Source organism: Falco peregrinus, chromosome 5 (genome assembly GCF_023634155.1).
Source record: "Falco peregrinus isolate bFalPer1 chromosome 5, bFalPer1.pri, whole genome shotgun sequence".
NCBI lineage: Eukaryota > Metazoa > Chordata > Aves > Falconiformes > Falconidae > Falco > Falco peregrinus.
In genome coordinates this window covers 65290667-65310695 of record NC_073725.1, presented here as the reverse complement: position 1 = coordinate 65310695, position 20029 = coordinate 65290667, and the positions used below count along the sequence as shown (strand labels likewise).

At 44.5% G+C, this 20029-nt stretch overlaps 1 protein-coding gene and 1 long non-coding RNA gene across 2 annotated transcripts; one reads left to right on the top strand and one right to left on the bottom strand.

Moving 5' to 3' along the window:
- Positions 1-6006: 6006 nt before the first annotated feature.
- Positions 6007-11663, bottom strand: LOC114013349 (uncharacterized). Its single transcript, XR_003556267.2, has 5 exons — positions 10800-11663; positions 8764-8915; positions 6671-6893; positions 6292-6480; positions 6007-6210 (listed from the first exon to the last, which is right to left on the bottom strand). It is a non-coding gene; the product is annotated as an uncharacterized LOC114013349 (long non-coding RNA).
- Positions 11664-15071: 3408 nt separating this feature from the next.
- Positions 15072-17584, top strand: KLF2 (KLF transcription factor 2). The gene is made up of 3 exons (XM_055806572.1): positions 15072-15215; positions 15355-16246; positions 16695-17584. The coding sequence occupies exons 1-3, from the start codon at positions 15141-15143 to the stop codon at positions 16868-16870; spliced, it is 1143 nt and encodes a 380-aa protein (XP_055662547.1). The 5' UTR covers positions 15072-15140; the 3' UTR covers positions 16871-17584.
- The last annotated feature ends 2445 nt before the right edge of the window (positions 17585-20029 follow it).

Below are 20029 nucleotides of genomic sequence, written 5' to 3'. Positions count from 1 at the left end.
ACTACAGAGTATGTGGCTGTCCACAGCCCCTTGAGGTTTACTGATCAACTGCTAAGCTGGTAGAGCTAATGGCAGGGCTTTATATAGATGAGCTGCAGTGAGAACCAACCATTTGGAGTCCTGCAAAACAGCCCAGGTGGATTCAATTACAGCTTCAGGATGAGCAAGTAAAGCAACAACAAAGGCCAGTAGCTTCAGCCTTTGAAATGCCAGCTTAGAGCATGAAGGCAGTGAAAAATAATACTTAGTTGACTTGTTTAGGAAAAAAAAAAAAAAGCAGAATGCTTCCTTTAATGACACATTAGCTGACAGTGGTGCTTTTATGACTCTGTCATAGTCACCAATGAATCACTGGATGGAAGCGCAGGGACAGAATGTTCCTATCCAAAGGTTGCCATCCCAGTGGTTCAATGACACTCGAAACAAGGTGCTGCCCTTGCTCTCCCTCATCATCACCAGCAATGCAGCTGGTCCAAGCACTTGCAGGGCTGCTCAGCCTGAGATCCCCCGCCCCGATAACCTGCCTTGCGTGTCACCAGCAGAGCCATGCGTGAGGGCAGCTCCACCTCCAGACTAGGCTCTGGGCTCTCAACACCCTCCCCGCTAGTGTCACAGCCATGTCACCACCACCACAGCTCCTGCTTCCCACCGTGTCAAGCCAAGGTGCCTCTGGAGCTTATCAACCAGGCTTCTGTTTCATTGCATCCCCTGCTAATGCAGTTCATATGTGCAGCCATTTCCCTTCACAGGCATCCATGCTTTCCAAATTCTTTGCATTTTAGTTATATATCCTTCATTTTGATCTTTTGCACTAAAAAATAACAAAAAAAGCTTGCATTTGAAGCTTAATAGTGAGACCTCAGTGCATCTGCCAGAGGTCCTGGCACAGCCAGTGTCCTGCAGGAGCAGTTACTTTCCAGTGCGTCTCTAAGCTTGCTTATTTACTTTCCCTTGTACGCCAAAAATACTTTAAAATCAGGACAGTTTTTTCCAGTTACACAATCACCAGAAATATCTCAAATCCATACACTTCCACTGTGGTTCAATAGTCAATCTGAAAATAGCCAAAACAGTTGACAGAAGTATGTAAAAAGTGTTCTCTCCCAGAATTCAGGCTTCAGCAGCACAGCTCCGTTTGTCCAAGACAACGAACACCACAAAGCAAAATCAATTCCCCCTTTTTTAATAACAACGCCGGGAAAAGAGACGGCAAACGCGAGGGCAGCCAGTCTCTGCTGCTCTTCAGCAGCTTCCTGTGTGGAATTATCACAGACAACCACTTCTAGAAAGTCCTTTCATGTCTGTTCACGTAGGGTTTATTTACTGCTCTTGGCAAAACGAAACGACAGTTGATTTCTGACAAGCTGTGAGATTTAGAATATTTTTCCATTAGAGCTTTTTAATTAATTACAGTGAATTCAGAATGTTAGAGGGGTTAGTAGGTGCTCCTACCCTTTATGATTTATCAAAAGCACTGATAAAACCTTGTTTTTGACTATCGTCTCCTCTCCCTATCAGATCCTCTCCCTGCCCTGTCTTGAGAGCACAGGTACCAAAATGTACAAGGATCTTCTGAAGATCTCAAAGCACTTTGGAAATTGAGGGCTCCGTTTGTTTTCCTTACTCATGCATATTTTAAATTCCCTTTTAAGTTTCAACGATTTGCATGGGTGTAATTCAGAGCAGACTGGGGCCTTACATATTTTGCATACCAATGAGTTATGAGAGCCCAATTTCTGAAAGAAAGATTATATGAGCATTATGATGCAGTTGAGCAGTAACTGGCTGGAAAAAAAAGTTTACAACAAACCCAAAAGGATTTACTTTGTAATTTTAAGCGTATGTTCACAAATGAAAGCAAGCATTGTGTCCATCAACAATGACCAAAACAGAATCAGCCTTTCTCCAAACCCACTGAAGAGCCATGGTCTTAATTTGTAGGTTGAAGTTACTGGCACTCTTTTTTTTTTTTTTTTAAATATATATATAAGGCATCTAGACTTGAAATGATATTGCAAAAGTAGAAATAGCATGATAAACCTTCAAAGCTGAAATAAAAAAGAACCTGTGTTTTAACTTAGTGTTGAGTATTTATACAGCCGGCACCATTTAGTCCGGCATGTTTGAATGAGTGCAAGTCTGTGGTTGCAGTTGTGTATAAAAATATTGTAGCCTGCTCCTGCTTTAGGAACTAGACTTCAGTTCCCAATAGCTCCCTCTGTAATTCTCTTTCCAAATAAAAGGAAGAACTATTCCTGGCTCGTAACGGTGTATTTCTGTGGCTTCTTGAACTATAATGAAGGCAGTCTGGAATGTTAAAAATTACATACTCAATGCCAGTTCTTAACCCATGGTAATTTCGGCTTTCAATGTTTTGAAGTTTACATTTTGAGTCTGTTATTGTACAACTTTTTAATTAAAATGTTACTGTAGTCCAGATCACTAATGCTTCTTGCTCTAAGATCCATTAACATCTATCTCAAAACCACTACTTAGGGAGTTTGATAATTTTGGTATTGAGGGCTAAGGCCATCTGCTTGGAAAATTATTTGGTTTTTATTTGGCTCCTTCTAATTGTAGAAATTCAAAGACATCTTTGATAGCCACTGGATTCCAACAAGGGAAACATCGGTTCTCTTTCTGTAAATGCTTCAGTGCTTGTCTCTACTCTAGACTAAATCTTGAGGCTGTTCAAGAAATGATCTGGCAGGCTTGTCACTGATGAATCAGGTTTGGGTTCTCCCTGTGCACTGTAGGGGCAATATGATTATCATCTCCACGTTTTCCCGTTGAAAATCTGCTAAATAAATCAGAAAAATCTGCCAAGCTCACTTGGGGCATCTAGATGTCGTCATAATCCAATAATAGCTCTTCTTAGGATCAATAGCACCATGGACTCTTCTCGTTACGATATGCAGCAGACAGTCTAGGCATTTGTGCCTTGAGATATGACTTCACATCTACATCCTATGCACAAGAAGTGAGAAGCAAGACTTTAACCTGACTCTTGCTCTCAGCTGAAGTTAAAAATCCTCTCTTACCCTGTGTAAACAGCGGGAATTTAGTCCAGTACCTGTGAGACATATAGAACCTGAGAGTCAGCATCACAAGGCTGGGGTTTTGATGGGCTTTGGGGTTGCGTTTTTGGGGGAGGGTGGGGAGTTCCCTCCTAAAGCCAACCCTGTTGGAGCTGGCCCAATTTTTGAAGGAGGTTTCCCCAAGGATTTCTCAGCAAGGCTCCCAGTAACAAGTCAGCTGGCTGTAGGAATAACTCAGCAGGATAGTGATGGTTTTGTGCTAATGCTGCATATTGGGGGGGGGGGGGGGGGGGAAGGGTGCATGTGAGAGCTTTCCAGCTGAAAAGACCTTCCTCATGCCAAATAATTCAGCAATTTAATTACATTTAGCCCAGGTTAAGATTTCTCTTTGGCCTGAGGTGCTTGAATATGTATTGTGTGCATGTGTGTGGACACAAACATACATGCACCTCTCCACAGGACACTATTTCAGTTCTGAGACACTGGCCAGCCCACAGTGGCATTCTCTTAAGCCCTCCAGCTGAAGCAGGTCTGCTTTGTTCGACAACTCATTAAAACCTACAGGACCTCACAGACAAAGGACCCCACAATGTGAGACAAGATAAAACACCGCAGTCCGGGAAAGCAGCTTTTTAGCAGCAGGAGGCATCTTGCCCACCCTGAGCCTGTATAATGTACAGTATAATGCATAATACAGCTATTATTCTATTTACATTTACTAATTATTGTATAATAAGAACAATTTCCAGCACAGTGTCCATGAAGTTCTTATGCAACTCCCTCCATGAACTGCAAATGGCTTCTGAGAGCATAGAGAAACCTCTGGGTGGCTCTCAGCAAGGAAACAAAGTCCTTCCCGATCCCAAACCTCAATCTCATGGTCAGTCCATCAGCCAGAAGGTACCTTGAAAAACACAGCAGACCTTGTTAGTCTCTGCCTGCCTGTGTGGGCTTCAGACCTTGAGTTTTGTCACCCTGCACCTGGATATTATGTACCAAGAGGAGCAAACGCCTCTGACATGTCACATAGAACGAGGTCACACCAGTGCATCTCCTGCCATGACACCATGTTCTGCCCCATGCCTTATTTTTAGCTATGAATTTTGTTTTTCAGGTGCAAGTAAAATGAGGTGTTATTATTTCCACATAATCAAGGCAAAAACAGTTTCACTTTCTTTGAAGCTTTTTATCTCCCTACAACTGGATTTGAATCTCTGACTTCATCACCACAACCCCAGAGCCATAACCACAAGGCCACATGGTCCCAGAGCTGTTTTTGGAGGTGGTAGTGATGTGAGTTATTTTAGAAGCTGCTAGCTATAAATTTCAGTTATATTTGAAGGAGGCTAAGTTAGCTTTGAAAGTCCTTGGTGAATCTGTCCTTCGGTAACTAGTGGGCAATTACTGAGGCCACTGGCAAGAGCTCGAATGGAAGGCTGTCCTGCAGTTTCTACCATAAACCACTGAGTACAAACAAACAGCAATTGTGAACAACAGTTAAACTAATTATCCTTGCTGGTATTACTATCCCAAGATGGGCTGTGACACAGAAAGTCAATCTGCACAAAGTCAGTTTTTCATTACAGTGAGCTTCAAATAGCAACAAAACAAGTCAATTTTAGACCACTTGACTGTGCGTGATAAACGCAAACCCAACCACCTTGATTCTTTTTTAAAAAGGCTTCACCCTGACCCTTCAGTTCATGATGTATTTTTGCACTCTTGGTTTCCTGCCTGAAAATAAATGTGAATCCCCACTTGCATACCACTTGTCCCATAAACTATGCGGGCAAATGCTACGAGCTATGATTGTAACAACAAAACTCAACATTTGCAAAATAAGGATCACTTGCCAAAATGATAGGCTGAATTTAAAAGATTTGCTTGCCAAGCTTCAGTCAAAGATGCCCCAGCACAGCCAAAGCCTAGTTGCTGGGCAAAATATGAGATAAAAACTCCCAAAAAAGCAATGAATGAATAGTAGAACAAGTTGCTAAAAGCTACAAAATGTGGGATTCAGCTCCTTCACATCTAGAAACTGTTTACGTTTTTCTTTTCTCATAAGAGTAATTTTCAACTGCAAAAGTTAACCACATCTGTGTGAAATGTAGATAACTTTGGGAGTAAGATGATTCCAATCAGAATAAGGGTCATCTGAGAGATGGTGGTATTTACTCGGTCAAGATCATGCTTGATATAGCCAGCTCCCAGTCCAGGACTTTGCTGTCACTGGTGTAGCAAAGCACAGCTGCTGGAGCAGCGTTACTGAGACAAGTAAAATAGACATTAATTTTACTCCCTTCTTTATGATACAGATGACCTTTCCTGTCGGAGATGCTCTCACACTATAGCCGAGCTCCAAGGGACAGGCAGGAGGCAAAAATGCTGCTCTCATACAAACCCAAACACCATAAAACCAAAATAATTATTTTCTTTCCACAAGGCATAACCTGGTGCTTCAGGCACAACCGAAGAGACTGAAGGACTGAAGAGGATCCTTTAAGGATGCACAAGAAAATAGGAAGGAATTCCACAGATCTGTAGAGCTGGAAGAGTATTAACTGCAGTTGCCTTTAGCTGTCTAAGAACTGGCCATATCATCCTGGGGTGGGATGGATTCTCCACCACTCTCCCCTTCAAGTACAAACAGAGCCTTATAATTCCTTAGCCTACATGTTCAGGCTGCGAATGTTTAAAATTGGTGGGGTGGGGAGAATAAACACACCTTACTGCCCAGCCAGCAAGAAAATGGAAAGGTCAGGGAAATCCTCCTGCTCCAGTGAACCTGCTCCTGATAGCCACACCCCTCCCTGCAGTGTCTGGGCTAAATACTGGGACTGGAGAGGCCAGGTAGATGCTACAGATGATGTCAGTTCATGCCCAGGGCAATAAATAACCCTTAAGGTGACACTGGCCCAGACAAAGATGACATGACCAAAAACACTGCTAGATCTTAAACCAAAAAAAAAAAAAAAAGAATAAAAGTGTAATATTCTGAAGTTATGATCATTACTGACAGACATGAGAAGTGGCTTCATGGTAAGATTTCTTAGAATATTGTAAAATGTCAGCTCAGGAGAAAATAGCATTCTCAGCATCAAAGGTCACATCTATTCCGATACTTGAAAGCATTTTTGGAAGCAGGAGTCCCTTTGGAATCGCAGTGAAAAGCCTGCAAGAAAAAAAACAACATGGAAGACCTAACATTATGCGTAAAACGCATGGGTAAAGGCACCAATGAAGTGCAACTGACCTCTTCTGCTGTCCCTCGGGAAATCAGGAATCAGTTGTGCCTGTTATAACTATTATTTAATAGTTGAGGAATGGCAGCATTTAGAGGCTTGTGCTCAGTGCTGGACACAGACCTTTTGCCGAAGAGCTCACAACAGCCATTTTGTCCTGGTTTCCAGGAAGGAAAGGTTGCTCCTGGAGCCTAAGAAAACTGTCACAAAAATCTCAAATGAAAAAGAGAAAAAAAAAACCAACAAAAACAACCAACCCAAACAAACAAGGAAAACATTTGACAAGAACCCATCTTTGCAAAAACATAAAAATATTTTTCCATCCAGAGAAATAACTATAAATAATGTTTGAACTATTAAAAGGGTGAACACCGAAAAAGGGCTATTTACATAGGAGCGTTTTGTGCTGTTTCAGTCTAATTTGTCACCGATGTAGGAGCCTCATACGTTAGTTGGAGGAAATCCAGAGCTTTCAAAGGTTTTCTGTCAGGGCTTGAAAAGTTGCCAGTTTTTTTAATGGAGCCGAGCAGTCTCAGGCCTGTTGTTCTCAGAGATTTTGTGAGCCAGGGCCGCATGTTAGCAGGAAACAGAGCCAAGTGGGCTTCCTGAGCGTCTGAGAGAGGAAACACTGTAATAAGCATGGAGGCTGTGGTTAAAAATAACTCTGGTATATAAAGGCTGCAAAGGATCCCCTCTCGCTCATACACGCCACTGCCTCTTGGCCGGCTGCTTCGCGCTGATTTCATGTGAATGAGATGCTTTGCCATCTCATCGGAGCAGGTGGTTTTTAAGCAGAAGAAGACAGAAAACACTCGCAAAGAAGCTGAGCTCAAAATCGCTCTGATTGTGCATGTTTTCAGCAAGCAGGATCCTAGGTTTTATTTCAAGAGTGCTGTCGGGCTGAGCTAAGCCACGGGGACAGTGTTTCGGTGTCTAACTTTAGGCTGAAGTAAAAGTTATGTTGAAAAATAACTCGGCTTTCTGTGATATGAAACTCAGAAAAAGGGAAGAGGGTGAATCACGCAAGCTCTTGAGCAATATGAGAGAGGGCCCCCTAAATTGTCACCACTGGCCCCAGTGCGGCTTGTCCTACTTCTGCTACGGAAGCTTTAATCCCACCCTGTGCCCACCTCTCCTGGCATTGGCCAACTGGAGGAGCTAAATGTGGCAACCACCAGCTGAAGTGATTGCCACCATCAATCAGTGTTCTGCAGTCCTCTCGCATGGGATTTCTCCCCCGGCAGAAGGCTGCCTGCTCCTCCTGGCTGCCTTCATTTGGCACCTAGTGGGACCCATCTCTTGTCTCTCACAGGCAGCAATTTTCCTTGCAAATGTGGGATAAAAATCCCGCAGGTGATTTGGCACATTAAGGCACCCTTTTCCCTGCTGTAACCTGACACTAACACCCATACCGAACTCCATCCTAAACACTTCTTTGTAGCCTACGTTATGCTGTAATTGGCAAAACACATTCTTCCCAGGCTTGTATTTTTATTGCAAACATTTATTTGGCACTTTATATGGCAAATGAAAAGAAAATGTCGCAACTCATTCTACAAAGTTGCATTGTATTAGGCTGTCCCCTGAAAAGCATTTTATTGCTCAAGAGTAGCTGTAACCGTTCAAGGGATTTCAACAGCATTATTCTCTTAAACTATAATTGCTGTATATACTATAGCACCAAATATGAATAATTTTGATCAGTATCAACCCTGGCGACTGGCACTTAATTCCACCCTCAAGCTTATTGTCAGCAATATGTGACATTCCTTGAAGGCATAACAGCTGAACAAATTTTAGAATTTTCAGGTGCACAAAAAGTTTTGTTTCTGAACAGAAAGCATTTTCTACAAGCCACAAAGCACTGTTCCTAAGCTCAGATGTATCCAGGAATTTAAATGTATAAATATCCTGAAAGGTAGGCATTAATAGCTCAAAAAAAAAAAAAAAAATGTTCACAACAAAGGACATAAGCATCTGGAAAAAAGTCTGTCCCAAAATATCCCACTGAAGTTTCAAGGCTTAATCATAACGATACAGCTAATTGTGATCATGGAAAGAAATATATACCATTCTGAATACCTCGGTGATCTAAGTCTGAAAAGGACTTCACGGGCCAGGAAGACAAATGAGATCAGCTGCTCTATACATACAGCCTATCAAGTGAAGATGTCTGCCTTCCTCTTGCTGGCTAATTCACTGTGGCTCTGATTCATACTTCCATGTATTCAAACAGGGAAAGTAATTCCAGGCAGCGAGCAATACCAATTAACAGTGTCACAGTTAATGAAATGCTTGCTCCAGTATTTCCCATTACTCAACTGCAGGACATATGACTAATAAATAATACAGGTGCAGTACAAAGAAGGCATTTTATAAATGAGAATTAAACCCCACATGTTCATCATGTTAAACGTGGCTTTCCACCCTACGCCCTGTATGAAATCCTACTTTGTATGTTTCGTGAATAAACCTCCACTTACCAGATAAAACCATAACCTATAAAGATGTTCTGCATGTCAACGAGTGGAAAAACACCCCAAAGCCTTCCTCGCTTTGCAGCAATTCTCTTCTCGTGGCTGGTTTTAAGCTTTGTCCAGTCTTCTCTCCACCTCCCCCAGTTAAAACTTGTGAACTTCAAAGTGACAAAAAAAAAAAAATCTACTAGGGCAGCCATCTGCATCTGCCGTGCTGACTCAGACTGCAACAGATCTCACAAATTAGAAAAAGCGAAAAGTGCATCTGATTAGTTCTTTGAAGTTCCCTCAAACATATTTTTTTCCCTGCATTAATTAAGCCCCAAACACAGTTCTCACTTCTAAAAGCAGTTAACTTCACATGTCTTTCAGCATTACTAATTGTCCCAAGCAGACATAAGAGATAAGCCATCATTTCACTTTTTCTCCTGTCATCTCCAACCAATTATGTGAGTTCTCTCCTAAAATGCAGCCCAAGACAGCCGTGACCAGTATGAAATCTTACAGTGTAACACCCCCTGTATTCCAGAATTAAATTAATATCATCTTATTCGGCTTCCAACTTTTGGAGGCTATTACATCCGTGTTTGTAACAGTAATTTTTCTGAATGAAACCACATAGGTACTTTCTGACCTATGCTCCTATTATTCCACACCCTTATACTGCCCATTTCCTCACAAGATATTTGGTTCTGCAATAAAAAGTATTTGGCAACAACTGAAAACTGCTAGTTGTAATCAGTGACTGATATTTTTTAAGCAGTTTCACTGATACGATTAAACATGCTTGCAGAGTTTTTGAAACTTTTTTTTCACAGTTCTGTAAAAAAAATATAAAAGATCTCTCAAATGTGTTTTTAATTGACAGCTGAAAGGGACATCTGCAATACAACATGTGCGCGTTCAACACACACACAGCAGTAAAAGCTGGCAGAAACACGATGACGGACCTAATCAAAGCTGATTAATTAAAACACTGGCATAAATTGTTTAGGTTTGAAGAGTCCCCAAATCAAAAATGACAAGAAATCATTTACAGCTGAACACTGTCATTCTTCACACAGCAAATTCAAGTAACAATACATAATTACCTTGATTCAATTCATTAAAGAGATGATTTTGTGCATGATTTACTGAACCACAAATGTACTTTGATGATGGGAACAGTATTTTCTCATGTATTTCACAGAAAAGTTGTCTTTATATGATTTGACTTACTTGTTGAAATGGAATTTAAGCTTATTTTATTTTTTCATGGAAGGAGGCCTGCCTAGCTGGTGGAAAGTATCGACGCTTGACTTCTGCTAATCTTTGTGAACAAAGTTAAAAAGGCTTTCACTAAAACAGACTGGGATTGCCATCCCAATGAATGGGAATGATACAACTGTCAATAATCACGCTGAAAAAGCAGAAGGGCTAAAAAAGATTTCTGTTCTCTCTTTGGGAAGAAGCCAGATGCTGTATTCAGATCAGACAATAATGATGTTGAAATACTTTCCATTCCAGTAACTAGAAGGATGTTAAAACAACTGCTACTCATCTCAATATCAAGTTGCCAGGTCTGGGTAACTTATAAGTGAGCGTTTCAAAAGAACTGACTAAGGACATATCCAGATGGTTAATGTTTATTATCAATCCATTTCAGAGCAGCAGGGAAGCCCCAGGTGACTTGGAGAATGTTAATATTATGTCAATATTTTAACAGGCTAAACAGAATGACCCAGATATGCCTGTCCGCGTTATATAAACCTGGGCAAAAGACTGGAAGGACTTGCTACATAAAAAGAATTATAAATAAAGATGGTGTAGTTAATGACAATGGTGTTTTCAATGAGGCAGCCGCGCTGATGCAACAGGTTAAGCTCCGTAAGGATTTGTGGTGCAGTATGACTTTCACAGTAAGAAACAAGAACATGACAAATCAATATGGGGCGCACACATGAACTGGTCCAACAACAAGTTGATACATCTTGAAATCTAATTTAAATTTTAATCAAGCAGATTTATTAGTTCTTGATCTTTTTTTTTTTATCATCACTTACCATTCAATGTTGTTAACAATGACCTGGAAGAAAACAGAAACCGTTACTGATAAGGTCCTACATGGCAAAGATCAAGGAAGTGCAACATCATCTGAAGAACATGCCATTGTTAAACAATTATTATAACTGCATTATCCAAGCAGAACACACACATACACGGCCATACAGACAAGCTCAAGGCCGTACTTCCAGGGGTAAAAAACTTAAGCAGATCTGCTTTTCGGCATAGACAAAAATAGGTTCCTACCTAAGCCAACAGGTAAAAACAATGGGGCAGCAGAATTGCTCTGCTGGAGAAGGCAGTTGTCAGATGCCTCTTTTCGCAGGACTTTTCTGTAGGCTCCACCTTCCATCTGCGCAGTCCTAAACAAGGTGGATTCCTCCCAGTTGTTCCCAGCAGCTCATGATGCTTCCCAGCATGACCCACCAGCACTCCCACCTGGCCCCCTAGGGCTCCGCTCCATCTCCTAGCTTCTTGTCCCATGAGTTCTGCTTTCACCATGGCCATAAATTAAACCTAGTGGAAAAGCCTCAAGCTAACACCAAGTGTGGACTATCTATACGTGGTGGTGGTGGTGCCCTTGTCTGGGAAGCTGAGATGCAATGAAAAAGCTAGGGGAGAGGAGGGCTTTGCGGAACAGTTACTCATGGGTGAGCTTCAAAGCAATATCATGACTGAAAGTGCACAAGACAGGTGACTCGTGTTTGTCTGCTGTTCCACATTTGCAGTGCTCAAACCTCAACAAAGATTTTGAAAATAGGCGCATAGTTCAGAGGAGAATCACCAAAAAAAAAAAAATCATACTAAAAACTTAATGAGCTCATTCAACTTCAGCTTATCAAAGAGATGGTTCACATTTAAGTCCCTGAACGAGACCCAACTCCAAGCATGAAAGGTCTGGTCAAAAACGTTCCTTTACCAAATTAATTCATGCTGTTACTTTAATTAGACAAAAGGCCCACAGGATTAAATCACTCTCCCCAAAGTAAGACATGCCTCTCCAAAAAATACCTCTATATTTCATTTTATGTGGTTGTTTACATCACTTTATCAACTTCCTTGAGAGCAGACTCTAAAAAGCACTAACTCAGAACCTGCAGTTTAATTTAGTAAAAAAGAATTGTATAGTCAACAGAAACCTGGTGATCTGGGGTGCAGGCAGGGAAGTCCCATGGTGAGGGGTGTCTCATTGGAATGTGAAGCGGCTGCTCACAGTGTTCTTGCGCTGTTGAGCAGTGCTGCTAAGAGGGCTCATCCTCAGCTCGCTTGCCCTGCTATTACTACGTTTGCTCTAGGTGCAGTCAGGACTTTCTGAGAACAATCCCATGAGGAAGGAGCTTTTTGTTTGTTTGTTTGAGTTCTGTAATGACTGAGAGTGCTCCAGCAGCCAGGTGACAGGGCATTCTCACTAACCTGTCCAGCTGCCCTGTTCCACCCAGGGTGCAGTCCATCACACAGCCCCAGTTTTGGTTCTTCTAGTTACATGCGCAATCCCTTTAAAAGTTTTTCCTGATGTATGTAAAAGCAACAACAGAGATCAGCAGCAACACCTAGAAAAATCAGCTTTGCCATATGAAAATGGCTGAACCTGTGTTTACTTTGGCTGGAGGACAAATCACACATGATTTAGCTCCCCTCTGCCCACAGCAGATTAACAAATACTTTCTAATCTCAGATTCTTCTCATTTATACACCAGTGTCATCACTCCTGATCTGTGCTGCCATAAGTGAGATCAGTGACAGGGTCTTGGGTTTAGATATTTAAAACAAGTGTTGCATGCAGCAAAAAGCCAGAAAATGTCAGCACAGCTATGATGGACCAAGCAGAAGGTCACAGCGAAGCTGTACGCAGTTTGTGCAGAACTAGTGACTCACAACGTAAATAAATTCTCACATATGCCTCACCACATTTAGCATAGCTATAGCTTTTTAGCTTCACCGCTTTACTTGAAAACAAAAAGAAACTAAAGATGGTGATTTTATTATTTTGTGTGCTTGGCTTTCATCCTTACTACCCACTAAACGTTTCCTTTCTGTGAAGAAAAAACACAGTTAGGTGACAGAGTCAGTGCTGTGCTATAAACAAAAGTCCTTCCAGTGCCTACTGGAAGACAGCATCCGACTGGAGCTTCTCAGTGAAGTGTACACGTACCATTGTATATCCTAGAAACAAAATATTTTGTTATAGCTGTTGCTGAAATCACAAGCACATAAACTGACACAGACATTCGGGGTGTGTTATCAAGGGAACATTCACATTCATTCTGAATTCATCAGAGTATATTTTCTTGGCTGACTCACAGCACCATATATACTTATTGTACACTTACTAACATTTTATTAGAGGAAAAGAGTTTACATTGAAAGATTACACAAGTGTGACATTACATAGCTATGAGTCATACATCTTTGTGTACTTCGTTACCATGCATTCAGTGTATTGATTCTGCTCCAGTCATAGAAGTTTGGCTGCTCCTCCTGGCCATCCTGTGAACTTTTAGAATAAGAAGTATAGCAAGTTAAACAAGAGATATTCGTTATTTTAAAACGTGTAGCTATTGAAAAGATCATTTACTCACCCTAGCAACCGTGCTTTCCTGAGATGGCTGCATACAGCCACAAGCCTGGGATGGGCTCTAGCCAACATGCTCAAAATGCTTCTGAGAACCAGAGCCCATCAAGGGCCATCGCTCTTTCTCCTCCTGGGGCACAGAGCGCATGAAAGTGAGAGTTGTTCTCCTACACCCTTCTGACCTCCAGCTCACTTAGAAATCCTTTCAGAAGTGATTGCAAAGGAAATATGGAGGAGGTAAGGGGAAAGCATAGCTCTTTCTCTGAACAGGCTCTCAAAGAATCAGTCTGTCCTGCGATAGATCATCATTTTCCCTCCGTTAAGAACTGCCATTTTCGCTCTTCCGCTCTTGGATGGCTGCCAAGCAGCCATGACCCTCAAAAACAGGAGTCTGGGGCATGTTATCACAAATTATTGAAGAATAGCTCCTTCAGACTGGGTATCTGAGCTAGAGGCCAAGGTAAGGGAGGAGAACAGTCTTCCCTTCTGAAAAATCCAGCCCAGGACCATAAATTGGCTACAAGCAGAGGAGTTCACAGAAGCTACTTGCATTATTTCTCTCATAATGTCATAGGGAAACGTTGATTTTGGCAATCTTTGTGCAGCAAATGGAAACTCTGCTAGAGACCTGGGCTTCCATTAAATGCAAGTCTCCAGCGGAGACCAAACAAGAGTGGCATTAAACACCTTTCTGTCCACACCAAGATGGGCTGGAGACCCTGAGGGTGCCCAAAGCCGGAGGTCCCCATCCCCAGCTCCCCAGCACATTTGCCCACGCGGGGCAGGGGATCTGCCTCCCCTGCTGTGCTCACTGCCCGCCCCACTCCCACCCTCGCTTTTGGGTCTGGCCCCAGGGACGAAAGGGCAGCCGCCGGGAGGTGTGGTGGGATCAAACCCCTCATTCACCACGTCTCTCTCAGCGTCCCCGGGGCAGGGACCCCTCAGTGTCCCCCACCCCAGGGCAGGTTCGTCACAGTGTCTCTCAGCACATGGGCCCCTCACGTCAGGGAGGAACCATCAGCAACCCCAGGGCTGGGACCCCCTCACTGTTCCCTGGGAGGCAGAGAACCCTCAGCATCCCCTCAGCTTATGAGGGTCCCTTGGTGTCCTGGGGCTGAGACACCCCTCACCATCACCAGGGGAGGCAAAGACCCCTCAGCTCATGAGGGTCCCTCAGTGTCGCCTGGGCAAGGACCATTCACTGTCCCCCACCCCACAGCTGGTTCCTCACAGTGTCTCTCGGTACACGGTCCTCTCACGTCAGGGAGGGTCCCGGGTCCCTCGTCCCTCAGCGTCCCTGGGGCTGGGACCCCCTCAACTCACGAGGGTCCCTCGGCACCCCCGGGGCTGGGACTCCCTCACCATCCCCTCAGCTCACGAGTGTCCCTCGGCACCCCCAGCCCTGGGACCCCCCCGTTTTCCCTCACAGCCGCAGGCAGCGGCCCGAGGCGGAGGCGGCCCTGAGGCGAAAAAAGGCAGCGAGGGGGCCGGCCGTGCCGTGCCGTGCCGTGCCGTGCCGAGCCGTGCCGAGCCGAGCCGTGCCGGGCCCCGCTCCGCTCCGCCCCGCTCGGGCTGGGCCCGCCGCCGCCGCGTCCTTTTATACCGGGGCTAAATTTAGGCTGCGCCCGAGCCGCTGCCTCCCGCCCGCCCCGTCCGGGACGCGTTTCCTCCGCTCCCTGCAATTGGCTTGAGAGCGCCCGCGCCCGCGTTATAAGGTGGGGAGGGCGGCTCGGGGCGCCGCGCCGTCCGCGTCCCGCCCGGCCGCACCATGGCGCTGAGCGACACCATCCTGCCCTCCTTCGCCACCTTCGCCAGCCCCTGCCGCGAGAAAACCCTCCACGAAGTGAGTCTGGCCCCCTCCCGCCGCCCAGCTGAGGCCGGCGCGGCTCATCGCACGGGTGGGCGGCGGGGCAGCGGCCCCTACCCACCCCCCACCCCCCCGGCCACCACCTCTAACTTTCTCCCTTTTCTCTCTCCCCCAGAGGTGGAAGTGCGACCCGGAGGCCAAGCCCCCCGCCGGCACCTGGGGCAGCCTCTCCCCACGCAAAGAAGATGAAGATCTCAACAACGTGCTGGATTTTATCCTTTCCATGGGCAGCGACAGCTATGGCCAGGGCACGGCCAGTGGGGACTATCCCCCTGCCCAAGGGGAGAGCGGGGGCTTTTACCAGACAAACCCGACCCCGGGATGCTACAGTGCCCTGGAGCAAGGCAGCCCCCCACCCTACAACGCTGGCATGGTGCCGGAGATGATCCGCTCCGAGATGGACTCCAACTACTGCCCTCCTGGCAATGTCCATGGGCGGTTCTTTGTGACACCCAGCTTCGGGGGCCCGCAGTTTGTCGAGAACATTAAGCCTGAACCTGACATGGACAATTACGGACCAGTCCTGGGGGTGGTGCCCCAGGCTTGCCCAAAGATCAAGCAGGAGGGCAACGCAGCCTGCATGATGGCCTATGAGCAGCCCCGGGTGGCCAGCTCCCCCCAGATCCCTGGGGCAGAGACCCCCCCTCTGAGCCCCGACGATCTCATGGTGAATGACTGCCACACGCAAATGATGTGCCCCTCGTCCGTCTCCTTCCAGCAGAGTTACCACCCGGCCCCTGGCTTCCACCCCCCACAGACCCATCTCCAGTACCAGAACACCTCCCAGTTTGGCCTTTTTGAGGACAGCCTGCCGTTACAACCCTCCGCACCCAGGGGCATGCTCACCCCTCCGTCCTCCCCTCTGGAGCTGCTGGACTCCAAACCCAAAAGAGGACGTCGGTCCTGGCCGCGCAAGAGGACGGCGACTCACACATGCACCTACGCAGGTTGTGGGAAGACCTACACCAAGAGCTCGCACCTGAAGGCCCACCTCAGGACGCACACAGGTAAACATGGTTGGTTGCCCCCATAACACGGTTTGCAGCCTGAGCTTTAACCCTGTAGCCCCTCCAGCTGTGGGAGTGGCCACAGTGGAGCTGTGACAGGTGGTTGGGGCCATAACGTCCAAGCATTTGCCCGTGCGTGTGTAGGTCAGAGCTTTTCTAAGGGCTTCTAATGCTTTTTCTGAAAAGATTTTCCCTGCAGGTGTAGGTTAAAAGAAAACTTTGGATGTATTTGGCATGTACTCATTTAAGGCCGTTCAATTTTAAAAAAAAAAACAACAAAAAAACCCCAACTCTCATTTGGCTTAAAGGCACTTGGCTCTTGTTGTAGAAGGGCTTGGTAGCAAAAAAAAAGGATATGCTGAGATAAAGCGGGAAGGCTGCCTGGCATGTGATGCTGCCTGTGCGTGGGAGTGCCGTGCTGAGTCATGCTCTCTGATTTCTCTGACAGGTGAAAAGCCCTACCACTGCAACTGGGAAGGCTGCGGCTGGAAGTTCGCCCGCTCAGATGAGCTCACCCGTCACTATCGCAAGCACACTGGCCACCGGCCCTTCCAGTGCCACCTCTGCGACAGGGCTTTCTCCAGGTCGGACCACCTGGCTTTGCACATGAAGCGGCACATGTAGCCCCAGAGGCTCTGACCTGCCAATGGTAGACATTCGTGAACCGCTCAGGTGCAGAAGTGTTAAAAACTTGTAGCTGGTACTACGTAGGGAAGGCACCAATGCTCTAGCAATGGAAGCTGAGGATTTGACACAAGGAGACTTGGCCAGTCATCTCCTGCAGAGAATCTGACGTGACCGTAGCAGTGAACCTGCCCGTCCCGGTCAGGAGAACAGGGGTTATTTATGCAGCTTCTATGAAGGGTAAACTCCATAAGACTCCATACAGATTGTATAAAAGAAGCTGTAAATATGTTGGTTTTTTCCCCCAATTCTAACTGCCCTAAGCTTTACAAGACAATGTTTGTATGGAAACTGCCTGAAGTTGACCCTAGAAGAGATTAAATGAATGTTACTGTAGCTAACGATGTTATTTTAGATCTCGGTTGAAGGCATGGCTAAGAGAACACTCCTATTGTTAGACTGTTTGTTTCACAGGTGCAATAATATTCTTGTCTGCCATGATCTACACTAGAAGTACAGGGCTTGATGTCTTGTAAGAAAATAACCTATTTTACTAAGTTTTTTATATATTGTAAATAATTTTATACAATGAGAAATATTGTATATGTAAATAGAAGACAAATGGGTATTTTGCCTATTTCTGTTTTTATAAAAACGTAATTTTTCAATGTTTGAAAGCATTTCAACTTTTTAATAAAATAAGTTTTTAATTGATGTGATTTTTATTCTCCTTCGAGATCTCCCTGTTACTTTTTCCCTGATGGCTGGACCAACCACCACCTGGTTATGTTTTAAATTATCAACAACTGTAAGAAGACGCTTGAAAAAGCTATGGTTTTCTGTAAAACAGATAACAAGGTACACAATTCCTTCTCAGTGGCAAACCAGGTAGAGTATGGTGCTTTATCAAAAAATCAAATAGGAAAGTAGATCATATTCAAAATATACTTCCTAAAAATGGTTAAGTAAGCAACACTGTCATTTCAGTCTCATTTCTAGTTTATGCTAGACTATTTTAATAGCATCCTTAATGTTTTCCAGATGCAGTTATAGTTTTGCCAGCAGTGTGTGGGTTTTTACTATAAATTTAAACACTGCATTTTTGTAATTACGAGGCTTATTTTAAGGCATTTTGTATATAAATTATCCTTGTTCTCAAGAGCTCAGTACAGAATTCCAATAGAACAGTAGTGGAATTGAAACATAAATTCACAACACAGGTTAGAATACCTTCATAACTCATTCCCCCAAACTTCAATTAACTTTGTAATTTGTAATCCCACCTAGATTTCAGGAGTTAAAGAAAGATGTTAACTATTTTGGAGAAGCGTTAGCCAGGAATCCAGACTCTGAAAACTTAATTTCAAAGAAACTAGCCACTGCAATAGCTATAGCAGCAAAAATATAGCTGCAACAAGTCAAACCGAGCCCCACAAATGCTCTTCCACAGCTGTGGATGAGATTGTGAGGCCACGCAGTACATCTCTGCAATTACTCTGAAAGCCTGATGAGGATCCTCTGTTTTTACAGCTATGGTTTAGTGGTGAGCCTTGACACTTGTAGAACAGAATCACTGTTAATTAACTACGCAGATTCATCTCAATAGTGGAGCACTTTCCCTTCACATCTGGATACTTGGAACTTTATTTTGATCAAGATTATGACATTTTTTCTGACTTTACAAGTTAGAATATGCAAGAACGAAACCAACAGGAATACTTTTAAAGTAACTGCAAATAGAGCCATTCTTCTGTGAAAGCAAAGCCTGCAGTTGTTCATGTGGAACAGATGTATTTTGGGCTTCTAATCACTGACATGGAAGAATGAGTTCCACATTTCTCTTTTATAGCTCTTTCAAAGTGAAATATAAGAGAGATTTAACATTTCTTCATTAAAAACAAAACATTTATTTGCTCAAAAAAATTGCACAATCTAATTCCAGAAAGTGAGAATGACTTAAAGATGTTCTAAAATTAGCACATTCATTGTTGCAACAGTTCTAGGTATTTCCTTCTCTTTCCCCATAGCCGAAGATTTTCATATTTCAGCATGTCCTTTGGTGTTTATAACCTTAAGAACACAATTTTTGAAAATTGTGTCTTACCCTTACCTTGCTATAGTCAGCTGGCTTTCCCTTGCTCTTTCAGAAGAACTGGAAATGTTTTTTAGCCATTCCCAGGTTTCAGTGATGCAGTGTGAACTGAAACTTTCCCCTCTTTTGTAACGTATTTAAAAAAGAGGCAGAGGTCTGTCCCCCGGCTGCCATGAGTGCAGCCCCCCTTGGCGCGCTGCCCCACACTTGGCTCAGGAAGGTCCCCAGACAGCAGGGGAGAGCTTGGAAGCATCATGACGTGTTTGCCTGTCTGTGCTCGTCCCCAGCCCCCTCTCCCAGGGCTGGGTAGTGGGTGGGCTAGGTGGCCCTTTGGCCACTTGTGCATCCCCCCAGAACACAAGGGTGGCAGGAAGCTGCAGCCAGGGACCCTGTACAAGGTGCTGCCCAGCGCTGGCACGCAGAGGGAAACGTGACCAACCCTTAAAAAACACCTTGTGTGGCTCTGCTGTAGCACCAACTGCCAACGGGTGCTCCTCCTCCTCCCTCCTCTGGTACCTCTGCATGGGAATGTCCAAGCTTCCCTGGGCTCCAGCAACTAGTCTAGCTGCAAGGATCACAACACCTGCTCCCTCTGCTCCTGCTCACTCCGAGGGCTACACGTTAACTGCTTAATGCTGTGTTACCAAACAACGCTCAAATCACAATGATCAAATCTGCCGCTGTGTAAAGATGCGCAGGTTGTGTCTTCTGAGCTTTTAGAGTTGCTGTGACTCAAGAGAAAATAGGGCAAAGCCATCCTCATCTGTCAATATAAAAAACCCAAACATATCAAAATATATTTAAATACAGGCCTCTGAAAGTGGGGAGGGAGGGGGGCACAAAGCACTAGGAACAGCTCATAACCAACTTTATTTTAATTGTTTAAGGGAGGGCATATATGATAATTTCTGTGTGGTCTTTACAGGAAACTGCAGGTTCTTGAATCTCGAGATAATCTTGTAGCAGCGAGAAAGAGATGCTGATCTCATTCTTCTCACATTCTATTACGAGTAATTGTCAACTTTCTTTTTCTTTTTATTTAATTGCCTTAAATTAGTACATCCAAA

Coding starts and splice junctions, on each gene's coding strand:
- KLF2 (XM_055806572.1), top strand. CDS start 15,141: ATGGCGCTGAGCGACACCATCCTGCCCTCCTTCGCCACCTTCGCCAGC. Junction 15,216..15,354: donor GCGAGAAAACCCTCCACGAA/GTGAGTCTGGCC, acceptor TCTCTCCCCCAG/AGGTGGAAGTGCGACCCGGA. Junction 16,247..16,694: donor CCACCTCAGGACGCACACAG/GTAAACATGGTT, acceptor TTTCTCTGACAG/GTGAAAAGCCCTACCACTGC.